The 13,412-nt window shown below is 45.6% G+C and overlaps 1 protein-coding gene across 1 annotated transcript; it reads left to right on the top strand.

The window, feature by feature from the left end:
* Positions 1-9,572: 9,572 nt before the first annotated feature.
* Positions 9,573-10,880, top strand: LOC139832370 (uncharacterized). The gene has a single exon (XM_071822109.1). It carries the CDS (start codon positions 9,573-9,575, stop codon positions 10,878-10,880), a length of 1,308 nt encoding a protein of 435 aa, XP_071678210.1.
* Positions 10,881-13,412: the final 2,532 nt, after the last annotated feature.

The raw sequence follows: 13,412 nt of genomic DNA, 5'->3' as shown, positions 1-13,412 counted from the left end.
GGAGAGCAGGATCAATCTGACCCTCCGAAACAAATATCATGGTCTCGACGGTGCTCTGTTTCGCGAAACGCTTTGTGCCTTTAGGGGGTAGGTTTTTAGGGTATATAAGCCACCACGCGGAGGAGAGACGAGACGACGACCGAGGACCAAACGGGCCCTGGTGGCGTGCCCTATGTAAGTGGGCGCGTCACTGATGTCCCACAAGTATAGGGGATCGTGTGTAGCCTTTTTGACAAGTAAGAGTGTCGAACCCAACGAGGAGCTAAAGGTAGGATAAGTATTCTCTCAAGTTCTATCAACCACTGATACAACTCTACGCGCACTAAACGTTTGCATTATCTGGGAAATAAAACTACGGTAGCAATACAGGTATGAGAGATAGCTTTGCAAGATAATAAATACATGAAAGTAAATGTTAGTGCTGCAGCAATAAAGTACACTAAGTAACCATATACTAACAGTACCATGAGTGTGGAAAAGTAGTGGTAATTGTGGTGGCTTTGTCCAAGATTAATTAGTGAAGACATTTAGTTCATTGTCTTTGATGTAGTTTTCAATGTGGGAGAGGCTAAATATACAAGCGTTCCACTACTTGGGATTACAAGTACCATATGATTGGATTGTTAGCAAACATCCGTAAATACTAACAATGCATTAAGGTTTCCCCAACCATAGCCTTAAGTTTATGGTCCTCTTACTCCCATACATGCAACTAACCGGTTTGAGCCCTCAGGTTTCTGTCACTCCGGCAGGACTACCCCTTCCTCTGCACATACTACTAAGTACTAACCCTATGGTGTTGATCCATCCGCGCACAAGTATAATGGACACCAAAGGACAGTACCATATTAACATACAACCCTAATGAACCATAGACATTCAACAAAGCAATCAAAAGACAAATATACGACATAAACATGACATAGATCATAGGATGAATATTATAGCATCAAACACCATGTTTACATAGGACGGTGCAGAGGTTTATGAGAGGATGAACCACTGAATACAAGGAGTAGATGGTGATGGAGATGGCGGTGAAGACGTCGGAGAGGGCAGCGCGGTGGCGCAGGGCGGCGCCGGGAACTCCTTTCCCCGCCTCCGGCAAGGTTGGGGAGCGCCGCCCCTTAGCCTCTCTCCTTCATGGCTTCAAGGGAGCCCTCCCCCATGGAGATGGGATCCATGGGGAAGGCAAAAACGTGGCTTTTGGTGGCTGAAATTCGTGGGTGATGGTGTCCTCCACGAGTTAGGTTCCCCCCTTTATATAGCTTCTCGGATTTCCGTCACCCCCTTTTAGGGTTCCACCAAAATGGGCCGCGTCCGAACTCCGCTTGGGCCGAATTTTAACTCCAGAACTTTCAACATAAAATTATCTACAACTTCCTCTTCAGGCCCAACTCCGTTGGAGGTCATCTTCGAGGGTCAAACAGACAATCTCCCAAAACAGTTCTGGGACAGATTTCAGCAAAGTTCCAATTCAGCTCCAACAAGGTTTCCTCTTGTATTCTTAATAATTTCTACACATCAAAGTGTAAAACAAGAACATTGTGCACTTTTGCAACTATTAATAGGTTAGTCCAAATAAATCATAAACTTAATACAAAAACAAGTGCCAAAGGCATAATATTAACATGAAACAATCAAAAATTATAGATACGTTTTGGACGTATCAACATCCCCAAGCTTAATTCCTGCTCGTCCTCGAGTAGGTAAATGATAACAAAATAATTTTTGATTGTAAATGCTGTGATCAGGTCTTTAACAATTGCATGATATATGGATAATAAAACTTAGCAATCATGTTACCTAATGAAAAGTATCAACCAACTAAGAGTTCATAATATGAAATTTATAAACATCAACAAGATTGTAATGATCATTGTAAAGTATGGTAGAGCGGTATCTCGCTTGCCCTTAATTGTGGAGCAAAACATAAATGCCAAGGCACCTCTGAAGTTCAAGTGAAGACTAGAAGTAAGAATATCAAAGATAAAAGCATCAAAATTATGCCACAATTAACCACGTTCTGGGACAAGCACATTACACTAAGAATGACAATTATGCTCTCAAAAAGGTGCTCAAAGAAAGGATGGTGACTCAACATAAAAGTAAAGGATAGGCCCTTCGCAGAGGGAAGCGGGGATTAACATATGCTAGAGCTTTTTATTTTTAAAACAGAAGTAAAATTGTTTTGGGAAGTGTTTGTTGTTGTCAACGAATGGTAGTGGGCACTCTAACCCCCTTGTCAACCAGACTTTCAATAGCGGCCCCCATGAAGGACGTTATCTCTACCAGCAAGGTAGATCATCCCTCTTCTCTTTTGTTTACACATGTACTTTAGTTTTATTTATAGGTGACACTCCTCCCAACCTTCGCTTTCACAAGCCATGGCTAACCGAATCCTCGGGTGCCTTCCAACATTCACATACCATGGAGGAGTGTATATTTGCAAATTAAGTTGCTTACTGATAAATCGGGGCAAAACATGTGAAGAGAATTATTAATGAAAGTTGTAATTAATTGGGACTGGGCACCCCGTTGCCAGCTCTTTTTGCAAAATTATTGGATAAGCGGATGTATATGCCACTAGTCCATTGGTGAAAGTCTGTTAGGAGTAAATGACAAGGTTGAAAGATAAAACACCACATACTTCCTCATGAGCTATAAAACATTGACACAAATTGAGAAGTACTTTGAAGGTTTTAAAGGTAGCACATGAAAATTTACTTGGAATGGTTTGAAATGCCATGTATAGGTATTTATAATGGACAGTTTGGAACAACTTGGTTTATAGGGATTTGGATGCACGAGCAGCATTTCCGCTCAGTACAAGTGAAGGCTAGCAATAGACTGGGAAGCGACAATCAAGAGAGCAATAACCGTCATAATCATGCTTGCGACATAATAAAATTAACGGAGGCATAAAAGTGATACAAGAACTCTGAAGCAAAGTAAATCATCGAGGCTTAATTGACTTTTGTTTCTCAGTCATATGCATGCGTGAGCATGTGCCAAGTCAATTTCAAATGAATCATTCAAAGGAGGACACCACAATACCATACCATCTTATGAACAGGACAATGCATGTTAACATCAAAATATCATAATATACACTATTAGCTAGTTGAGACTATCCATAAGAAAACATAACCACTAAACAATATCATTCACACAACTTTTTTAAGTTTCATCAAATATACATTAACCAAGTAAACGTTGAAAATAGAAGATAAATAAAATATGTGACGATCCACTTATTAATGTAACCGGTGTTTGATGCTAGGATAAATAGATAATAAGATACAACGGCTTCAAGTTTAGTCAAATTCATATGTTGCTCAAAAAACAAAGTTTGAAGGTTTGCAAACCGAGGAGTTATTGATGAAGAGGGGTGCGGGGACATCCCCAAGCTTATGACTTTGGCCATTCTTCAATATTTCAGAGTTTGGTGTTCCTTCATTCTCTGTGAAAAACTTCAACACAAAAAAATTCCCATTCTTTTCTGCGGTTAGACATTAGTGCAATAGATAATATTTCCAAAGTGTTGCTATTAAACCAAATCAAATTTTGTTTTTAGGTTACAGAAAGGTTGCTTAAATGGCAAAATTATAAATGAAAGGTAAGAATCCAAAAAAATCAAATGAAAACGAAAAGAGGCCACTCTTGCAACAAAAGTCGGAATCTGTCCAGCAAAACAGCAGCTGGAAAACTTAATTATTAGGTGCACTTAAACATGTCCAAAATTTTAGCCAATTTTTGTACATGCACATAATTAGGTGATACATAATCAGCAATTTTTTCGTGATTTTTAGAACTACCAATAAAACATGAAAAATCACGCAATGAGCAGTAGATTCTGAAAACAGAAAATCACTTTTTACAAATGTATCAACTAAGCTAAACGGATAAAATTTGGTATTTTATTTTTGATAAACTAATATATCAGAGACTACCTAAATATGCTAGCTACAGCAAGGAAAACTCTAAAATAAAACCAAAAGTAACAACCAAATAAAGAATCCAACAAAGAAGCAAAACAAAAGAAAATATCTTTTTTGTTTTAAAATTATAAGTGAAAGCAAATAAGCAATAAATACCAAATAAGAAGCCTGAGAAAACTAAAGAAGGTAAAACCAAGACATATAAAAGCAATTATAATACACGTTAAGACGATTCATATCATGTGGACGGGTAATATAGAGTATGAACGAGATAACCTCATGTTTGTTGATGAATAGGGGATGACTCGGGCATCCCCAAGCTTAGATGATTGTATGTTCTTGAATATGTTCTTGGGATGCACCTACACATCCCCAAGCTTGAGCTCTTGTGTCTTCTTGTTCATCTCATATCGCCATATCGATTGGATTTTATAAGCTACATCCACATAAAACTTCACAAAACTCATTAGTAGGGTTAGTACTCATTAAATAAAATCCACTCATGTTCTAGCATTGAAAAATTACATAATATTTATCTAACATTAGCCACTGTATATACCTAAGTTGTTATTATTTCTGTTATACGTCGAAAACTAAGGAAATCAAGAGACCCTAAGTACAATATTGAATAAACACAATAGAAATTTGTCAAGACTGAATAGTCTGTAAAGGTGACACTTAATGAGATAGTTACGTAGCTCAAATGAAGAAACTCAAAACTAATGAAAGACAGTTAATAATCTCATGTTTATGCACAAAAACTTTCAAGTCAAAATACTATTTTGAGATTTATCACGATTTTATTTACAGAGAAGCACAAAGTCTGTCTAAACATAACAGTCAGTAAAGATCGAATTATTAGACCTATCTACGTAGCTCAAATCAGAAAAGTCAAAACTAATGAAAGTTGCGTACATATCTGAGGATCACACTTGAATGTTTTCAGAATGTTTCAATTTTTCAGGAATCTATACAGCTCAAAACGCCTACGCTATGGCTCCCCGGCAACGGCGCCACAAAAGTTTTTGATGTCCCACAAGTATAGGGGATCGTGTGTAGCCTCTTCGATAAGTAAGAGTGTCGAACCCAACGAGGAGCTAAAGGTAGGATAAGTATTCTCTCAAGTTCTATCAACCACTGATACAACTCTACGCGCACTAAACGTTTGCATTATCTGGGAAATAAAACTACGGTAGCAATATGGGTATGAGAGATAGCTTTGCAAGATAATAAATACATGAAAGTAAATGTTAGTGCTGCAGCAATAAAGTACACTAAGTAACCATATACTAACAATACCATGAGTGTGGAAAAGTGGTGGTAATTGTGGTGGCTTTGTCCAAGATTAATTAGTGAAGACATTTTGTTCATTGTCTTTGATGTAGTTTTCAATGTGGGAGAGGCTAAATATACAAGCGTTCCACTACTTGGGATTACAAGTACTATATGATTGTTAGCAAACATCCGTAAATACTAACAATGCATTAAGGTTTCCCCAACCATAGCCTTAAGTTTATGGTCCTCTTACTCCCATACATGCAACTAACCGGTTTGAACCCTCAGGTTTCTGTCACTCCGGCAGGACTACCCCCTTCCTTTGCACATACTACTAACCCTATGGTATTGATCCATGTGCGCACAAGTATAATGGACACCAAAGGACAGTACCATATCAACATACAACTCTAATGAACCATAGACATTCAACAAAGCAATCAAGAGACAAATATACTACATAAACATGACATAGATCATAGGATGAATATTATAGCATCAAACACGATGTTTACATAGGACGGTACAGAGGTTTATGAGAGGATGAACCACTGAATACAAGGAGGAGATGGTAATGGAGATGGCGGTGAAGACATCGGAGAGGGCAGCGCGGGGAACTTCTTTCCCCGCCGCCGGCAAGGTTGGGGAGCGCCGCCCCGTAGCCTCTCTCCTTCATGGCTTCATGGGAGCCCTCCCCCATGGAGATGGGATCCATGGGGGAGGCAAAAACGTGGCTTTTGGTGGCTGAAATTCGTGGGTGGAGGTGTCCTCCACGAGTTAGGTTTGCCCCCTTTATATTGCTTCTCGGATTTCCGTCACCTCTTTTAGGGTTCTACCAAAATAGGCCTACAGACCGCGTCCGAACTCCGATTGGGCCGAATTTTAACTCCAGAACGTTCAGCATAAAATTATCTACAACTTCCTCTTCAGGCCCAACTCCGTTGGAGGTCATCTTCGAGGGTAAAACAGACAATCTCGGAAAACAGTTCTGGAACAGATTTCAGCAAAGTTCCAATTCGGCTCCAACAAGGTTTCCTCTTGTATTTTTAATAATTCCTACACATCAAAGTGTAAAACAAGAACATTGTGCACTTTTGCAACTATTAATAGGTTAGTTCAAATAAATCATAAAATTAATACAAAAACAAGTGCCAAAGGCATAATATTAACATGAAACAATCAAAAATTATAGATACGTTTTGGACGTATCAGTCACCTGGCTTCGTTTGGGCCTCGTGGCTCCCCTCTCGTAATCCAAAGCTCCATGTCCTCTATTTTGGTGGAAGTTTTTCCCTAATTTTATTTCCTGCGAAAACTGACAGAAATAAGACTTTGCTAAAAAACAATGTCAGATTCAGTGGTTTTTATCGAAGTATGGTGAGATTCGCTTTCAATTCGCGTTTAGCGCATTCCACAAAAAAACTGAGCAAAATCTGGTGATTTTCTGTCCCCAAACGGAAAATGGTTGTATACGGTAAATTTCATCATCAAAGTGATGATTTTATGCTATTCACTCATCATGGCATGCCGATGACTGAAGAAGGGCAACGCAGCGGGTGCGGGAGGTCCTTAAAAAGCATCTCCAACGGTCGATATAATCGGTCTTGTTGTATTAAAAAACGATTAGTTTAGCGCGTGAGAGACGACGGCACGTCACTACTTCGCCACATAACTATTTTTTTCTCCGACCTGGCCCTCCTTTTTTGGCTTGCGTCCACGTGCGAGAAACACGTAGTGGCACCTGGCCTCGGCGTTATTTTCTCCGAGCTGGCACTTCTTTTCTGTTTGGGTCCACATGGCTGACACACTTAGTGGCACATGAGATCAGCTTGCGTTCCTTCTATACCAGCATTTTCGTTGACATGTGTACTACCAGCCTTAAGAGCATCTCCACCGGCGTCTCGGATAGCGGCCCGATAGCTTTTTGTGGCCGGGGGCGAAAATGCGCTCGCACCAGCGCGCCCCAAACAGCGCCGGTCAATTTTCGAGCTCAATAGAATCGTCGGCAACCCCGTGCCAGCCCCTTCGCCAAGGGCGCGAATCGAGCGCGCCGGCGCCTCGCGAGGCTGAAAATTTTGGGCGTGGGAGCCGCCTGTCACGACGCTCCTACCACGACGCTGCGCGGGAAATTCTCCCGCCGCGACACCGCGCGGGAGGTTTCCCGTCTCGTCGATGGTCTATATTATCCCTCCTCCCCTGCCTCTATAGTGCAAAACCCTAGAAAAATAGCACAATGTTCGATTCGTGGGACGAGGCGGCGCTAGAGGCGGCCGTAGAAGTCGTGGAAGTGGACCCGTAGCTCGTAGAGTACGAGGCGTGGGAGGAGGCGGCTCTAGCGGCGACCGTGGATGTCTATGTCGCGGACGAGCGACAGGGCCAGGAGGCGGAGCAGCGGCTCCGGGTGACCGAGGAGGCGCGACGGCGGCGGGTGGCGCGGAAGGAGGTGGCGCGGCAGCGAGAGGAGGCGGAGCGGCGGCAGCAGGAGGAGGCGGAGCGGCTAGAGTTCCTGGAGGCGCGGCGGCGGGAGGAGCTGACCCAGTGCCGGTGGGAGGTGCGCCAGCAGAAGGGGTGGGAGGAGCTTGAGCTGCGGCGGTTGCAGCGGGAGGAGACGCAGATTCAGGAGGAAGTCTGCGAGCGGCGGCGTTTGGCGGAGATGCAGCTCGGCCTACAGAGGCAGGAGTTGGATCACCGTCGGCGGTGGGAGGACCTGGAGCGGCAGCTGCGTCAGGAGGTGGTGGCCGCGGATAGAGCCGCCTACTTGACGTTCGCGGCAGAGAGAGCAGGAGATTATCGACGGAGGAGTAGCGGAGAGGGCAGGGGAGAGACCACCGGAGAGAGCAGCGGGCGATCGTCCACCTCCATAGAGCCAAGTGGTCAGGAGGTAGTAGGCTAGAGATGAAGCATGTTTCATATGTCGTCCAGGGTTGAGGAGTGAAAAATGTTTTACTCATTTGACCGAAAATATTATTCATTTCTCGATCCTGAATGATATTAAAATGAAATTTTAAGCATAATATGTAGTTTATGTAAAAAAACTTCTATCGGGGCCACCTGTTTGGGGGCACCGGTGTAGGAACTGCTCTCCCAAATAGAGAATGCAGTACCATCGTCCCCAAACGGAGGCCGCCGGTGGAGATGCTCTAAGTATGTACTAGTATACTAGTACTATTGTACTCTAGATATATCATCAAATAGCACCTCTAACACATTCCTTTAAATTCCCGCCAGGACTCTCTAAACAATCCCCTAAAAAGGGTTTAGAGGTAGTGAAGATTTTTGGCTCCTAGGCTCCTCTGACGCTGTTGTTTTAAGAAACATTTATAATTGTATTTATGAGTTTTAAAAGAATTGAAAAATTCCAAATGTAGCTACTAATGTATCCCACAAACATGTAGCTCTCGATATAACCAATTTCACATTGCGATTTTTCATTCTTGGAGGTTACATCATTGACGATGTTGAGATTTTTGTTCTCATCTTAAAAAAAAAACTTATAAATATAATTTTTAATATGTTTTTAAAATAAGGGGATCACTGGAGCTCGGTAGCCAAATACACTTTTAGGTTTATATGGTCTTGCAAATACACCACTCCAGCCTCTAGAATTTTAGAGCAACCCTATTCACTACGGAGAAGAAAAATACTGTAGAGCATATCCAACACGTGACCTAAAATACAACACTTGTAAAGCTTTATGATTTTCTGTTCATTAAAATAGTGCAGAAATAGTTAATATTTTTTTATGTATTTCTTAGATGTCCTGACACTTAGCTAGTCTTATGCAGTTTATGATCTTCGTTCTAACAGAGTTTCTTTTGGGTCGATATTCAGCTAAACAAGTTTATTTTACTCCATACAAATAATATAGGGTTCTATAAAGGACATTTCATTAATTAAAAATTTTAAGCAATACACTCACTCTCGACATAATTAAGATACACACAACCACAATAAGTCTCAAAAAATTAAAAACAGGGAAATCCGTGTAATCATCGTGAAACTATATAGCGCCTTTGTATATTGAGGACCAATCCGAGATCATCGAAAAACTGTATATATGGAGGGCCTAGAAAACTCAACACGATTGGCGAACTTAGGAAAAAGGGGAACTCAACGATGATAAGGACACGCCACGCATGAACGCTAATTACCCGGAGTTTTTATGCTGATCGAAGTCAATTATACGGAGTAGATTAGAGAGGTTATAATAATTACACCTTAAAAAAGGAATAGGCAGTGGTCATCATGGAGTCATGGCCGCACATCCTGCCGTCGACTCGAGATGGATTCGGATTGTCCCGATGGAGTATATATAGGAGTACAACAGAGAGCGGTCGCACACGAGCGAGTTTGACGATGGCGCGCAGACCGTGCAGGAAAGCGCGCATACCGCGCAAGAAAGCGCGAGCCTCGACGTCCTCACAACCGGCATCCTCCTGGCCGGATCTCCCGCCGGACCTCGCCGGCGACGTCCTAGGTCGCCTGCCGTCGTACGCCGACCGCATCTGCTTCGGCGCCGTATGCCGCTCGTGGCGCTCGTCCGCGCGGCAGCACCACGCGCGCCCGCTTCTGCCGTGCCTCTGCTTCGCCGACGGGACCTTCCGAGGCTTCCCAGCAGAGGCCCGGCCCTTCCGCCTGCGCAGCGCCGCAGGCCACCACAGCTCCTGCGGCGAGTGGCTCGTGTTCGAGCGCGACGACGGCGCCTACTCGCTGGTGGACCCGTTCTGCAAGGACTCGGCGCCCGTGGCGGTGCTCCCGAGCCTGTCCCGCGTCCGTGTCCGCTACGAGCCCATCGTGGCGGTGCCCGAGCGGGAGCTGCCGGAGTGCAGGCACCTATGGGTCCCGCGCGAGAGAGACGCCGAGCCGCAGACGGCGGTGTCCTTGCTCAAGCTCGTGGTCTGCTCGTCCCGCCTCGTTGCCGCGGTCGTCGGCCAAGGGCGTCACGGCAGGCTCGCGCTATGCCGTCCGGGCGCGGCGTCATGGTCAGTGAGCGGCCGCGAACCATGGCGGCGACTCAAAGACATGGCTTATTACCAGGGTAAGCTGTACGTCGTCGACCAGAACGAAGACCTCCTGGCCGTCACCGTCGCCGACGACGACGCCGAGCTGCCGGCCATGTCTCGGCTCGACCGCGTCGTCAAGGGCCGTCCCCCTGTTGCCGATGTTAGGCGCCGAGTAACACTGCACTACCTCGTGGAGTCCGGCGACGGAGCGCTGCTGATGGTCCGTAGAGAGATCTCCCGCGCGCGGGAACGGCGGCCCGGGAAGATTTGGATGGGAGGCGAAATGGACGAGGAGATGACCGTGTTGGAGGCTGACTTCCGCTCGTCGAGGTGGAAGGAAGTGGAGGGCGCCCTCTGCGGCGAACAGGCTCTCTTCGTTGGGCGCTGGTGCTCTAGGGCCGTGCGCGTGCCGGACGAGCGCCGGGTGGAGTGGGCGGACCGCATCTTCTTCCTGGAAGACGGTACGGGCGAGGAGTGGCACAACCTGAGGTCGCTGCGCTACTCTCTTAGCGTGTATATGATGAAAGGGGTCGATTTCCAGTGGTGCGACCTCCCGCGCAGAGGTAGAGCGGAGTCGCTTCTGCCGTTGATGGTGTCCAAGGATGGAGACGACTTGCCGGCCACATGGATTTTCCCTCGAGATCGGACTCCATGTCCATGAGACTGCCACGCTTAACAAAGTTAGGCTTGACAAAATATAGCTGAGAACCAAACAAGCCCTTTTCTGAATTCGCACAAGCACTCGGTTAAGAACACAACGTGACCAAAGTCGTCACTTCCACCCGTACAATACAAAACGTTTTTTTAAGGCCTTCTATCGTGCGGAACAACTACGCGTGGTTCGGTTAGTCCCTCACAAGATACAACAACGCACAAGGATGATTTCTGAACATTCACAAAAAAAAAGGATGATTACTGAACCGTGTAACACTAAACTCGCACACGGTCGCAAACGGTTGGCAGATAGTTCACTGCGTGTAAACTTTTTGTGACATTTCTTTTAGCGTGCCCGTCTCTTTTTTTTTCTACCCATCTTAATCGGTAATAAATTAGAAGTTATGTGTAGAACTTTTTGGATGTTGCCTCCACTACGGGAAAACACTTCGTTGCCGTGCGGGATCGCACGGCAAAGACCCTATTTTGCCTGGCAAAGGCTTTGCCGTGCGTCGACGCACGGCAACGTCTGCACGGCAACGCCTCCGACGGCAACGAAGACATTGTCGTGCGCATGACCAAACTGCACGGCAAAGGCCTTTGCCGTGCGCGCGCTACATTGCCGTGCGGCAGATGCTTTGCCGTACGAGGTGTCTTTGCCGTGTGTGTGCCTCGTTGCCGTGCGGCATCTTCTTTGCCGTGCGGCATCTTCTTTGCCGTGCGTGCAACTCGTTGCCATGCAGCACACTCTGCCATGCAAGCTTCCTTTGCCGTGCGGCAACGCCCCAGCCCGCACGGCAGAGGCTCCTCCAGGCACTCCCAGCGCCGTGTCAGGAGCACAGGCTGGTGACGCGTGGCGCCTTTGTCGTGTGTATGCACACGACAAAGTGACCAAAAGTCCTTTGCCGTGTGGCCCTGGTTTTTTTTATTTTTTTCCCGTTTTTCATTAATCCATGCATTTCAAAATTGCATTTCACATATATAACATATACAACATATATATTCACCATAGCATCACCAAACACATCAACAACATCACAAATACATCGAGCACACATAGTTCATGCATAACAAAGTGCAATGTCCATTATTACAATCCATAACAAGTGCGAACAATCCATTACAACGACGACGAGTGCACGAAGACCATGCCATCAACCTTGTCCTCCTCCATTGCTTGCGCCCGCCTCATCGTCATTGCATTGTGACACATAATCTACAAGGTTGATGGAATTAGCATTTGCACTTGCATATTGAACAAGTACAAGTAGCGGGTTGGGCACAAGTGTAGGAGGACTCACCGCGGTTCATGCTCCGGATGATGTTCGTGTTGTTCACGGTGAAAGGTGTCACCGGCTGACTGGACGTTGGCGGCATCCACGGCAAGGAGAAAGGAGGAGTAGAAAGACTCCCCGGTGGAGAAGACAGAGCCGTCTGGCTCATTAGCCAGCTCATTTGTGCCTGATGCTGCTGCATCATCTGATTCTGCTGTTGGATCTGTTGCATCATCTGTGTCTGCTGCTGCTGATACTCCAGAATCTTCCTCTCCATGTTCCGTGCGTGCTCCTGGGCCGCCTGCTCCTTTGCTGCCATCTCCGCCTACGATGTGTTGCCGCGATGTCATTAACATTTCAATGGAAAGCATGTAAAGGAAAGGTAGAGGCCGGAGGAAGAACATACCCGTAACCGCTCGACAGCTAGATCCGAAGCCCGTGGCCGGGTCTCTACCTCAGGCTGGCCGCTCTTACGACCACGACGGATATGGCACACCCTCGATCGTGTGATAATGGCTCTAGCTGCGGGTGTATGTGCCAAAGGGTCCCAATCTTGGTTCTCCATGTGTATATGTCCTAAACAAACCTAAAAGAATGAAAATGTACATTGGTGCACCCTCGCGCGGAGAAATCTAGGGGGGTAGACCCGTCGGGGCACACGTTCCGCTGTTTTGGGGGGAGGAGGGGGAGAACGACCGCCGGAGCACCGGAACCCCACCAAATCTTGCATGTGGGCCGATGATATGTGTCAAAGTGTGGTGCAAGGTGTAATGGTGCAAAAGTAGCTCCCCTAAACCCTAAACCCTAAACTGGGGAGGCTTCGAGCCCTAAACCCCTCTAGACCCCCAAACCATTAACTACACGTGCTGACACACCGGAGCTGCAAAACCATGCATCATAAACCCTAACCCTAACCCTAAACCCTAAACCTATACCTAACCATAAATCCTTACCTTGAACCTAAACCCTAGCCCTACCCCCTTGTCAACACCTGGATTTTTAAGTCCAGATGCCTGTTATGCCATACATCGCAATCCCTGGAATATTGTTGTTGCGAGACATAATAGTTGATTATCATAGTCATCATTCATTACATACCATAATCGTCTTACACATAGAGATCACATGATCCAATATTACACAAATAGTTGATCTATTGATCAACGGGCACAATGTTCATAGCGGAAGCGTAAATAGAAGGGACCCTCTAGTCCACAGGCCAACGTCTGACGTCAGAAGATTCCCTAGTTGTCGTAGACGTCTTG

This window comes from Lolium perenne, chromosome 6, assembly GCF_019359855.2.
Source record: "Lolium perenne isolate Kyuss_39 chromosome 6, Kyuss_2.0, whole genome shotgun sequence".
Lineage (NCBI taxonomy): Eukaryota > Viridiplantae > Streptophyta > Magnoliopsida > Poales > Poaceae > Lolium > Lolium perenne.
This window is presented reverse-complemented; position numbering and strand designations above follow the sequence as displayed.

Bases quoted from the DNA above. Each gene is read 5' to 3' on its own strand.
- LOC139832370 (XM_071822109.1), top strand. From the start codon at position 9,573: ATGGCGCGCAGACCGTGCAGGAAAGCGCGCATACCGCGCAAGAAAGCG.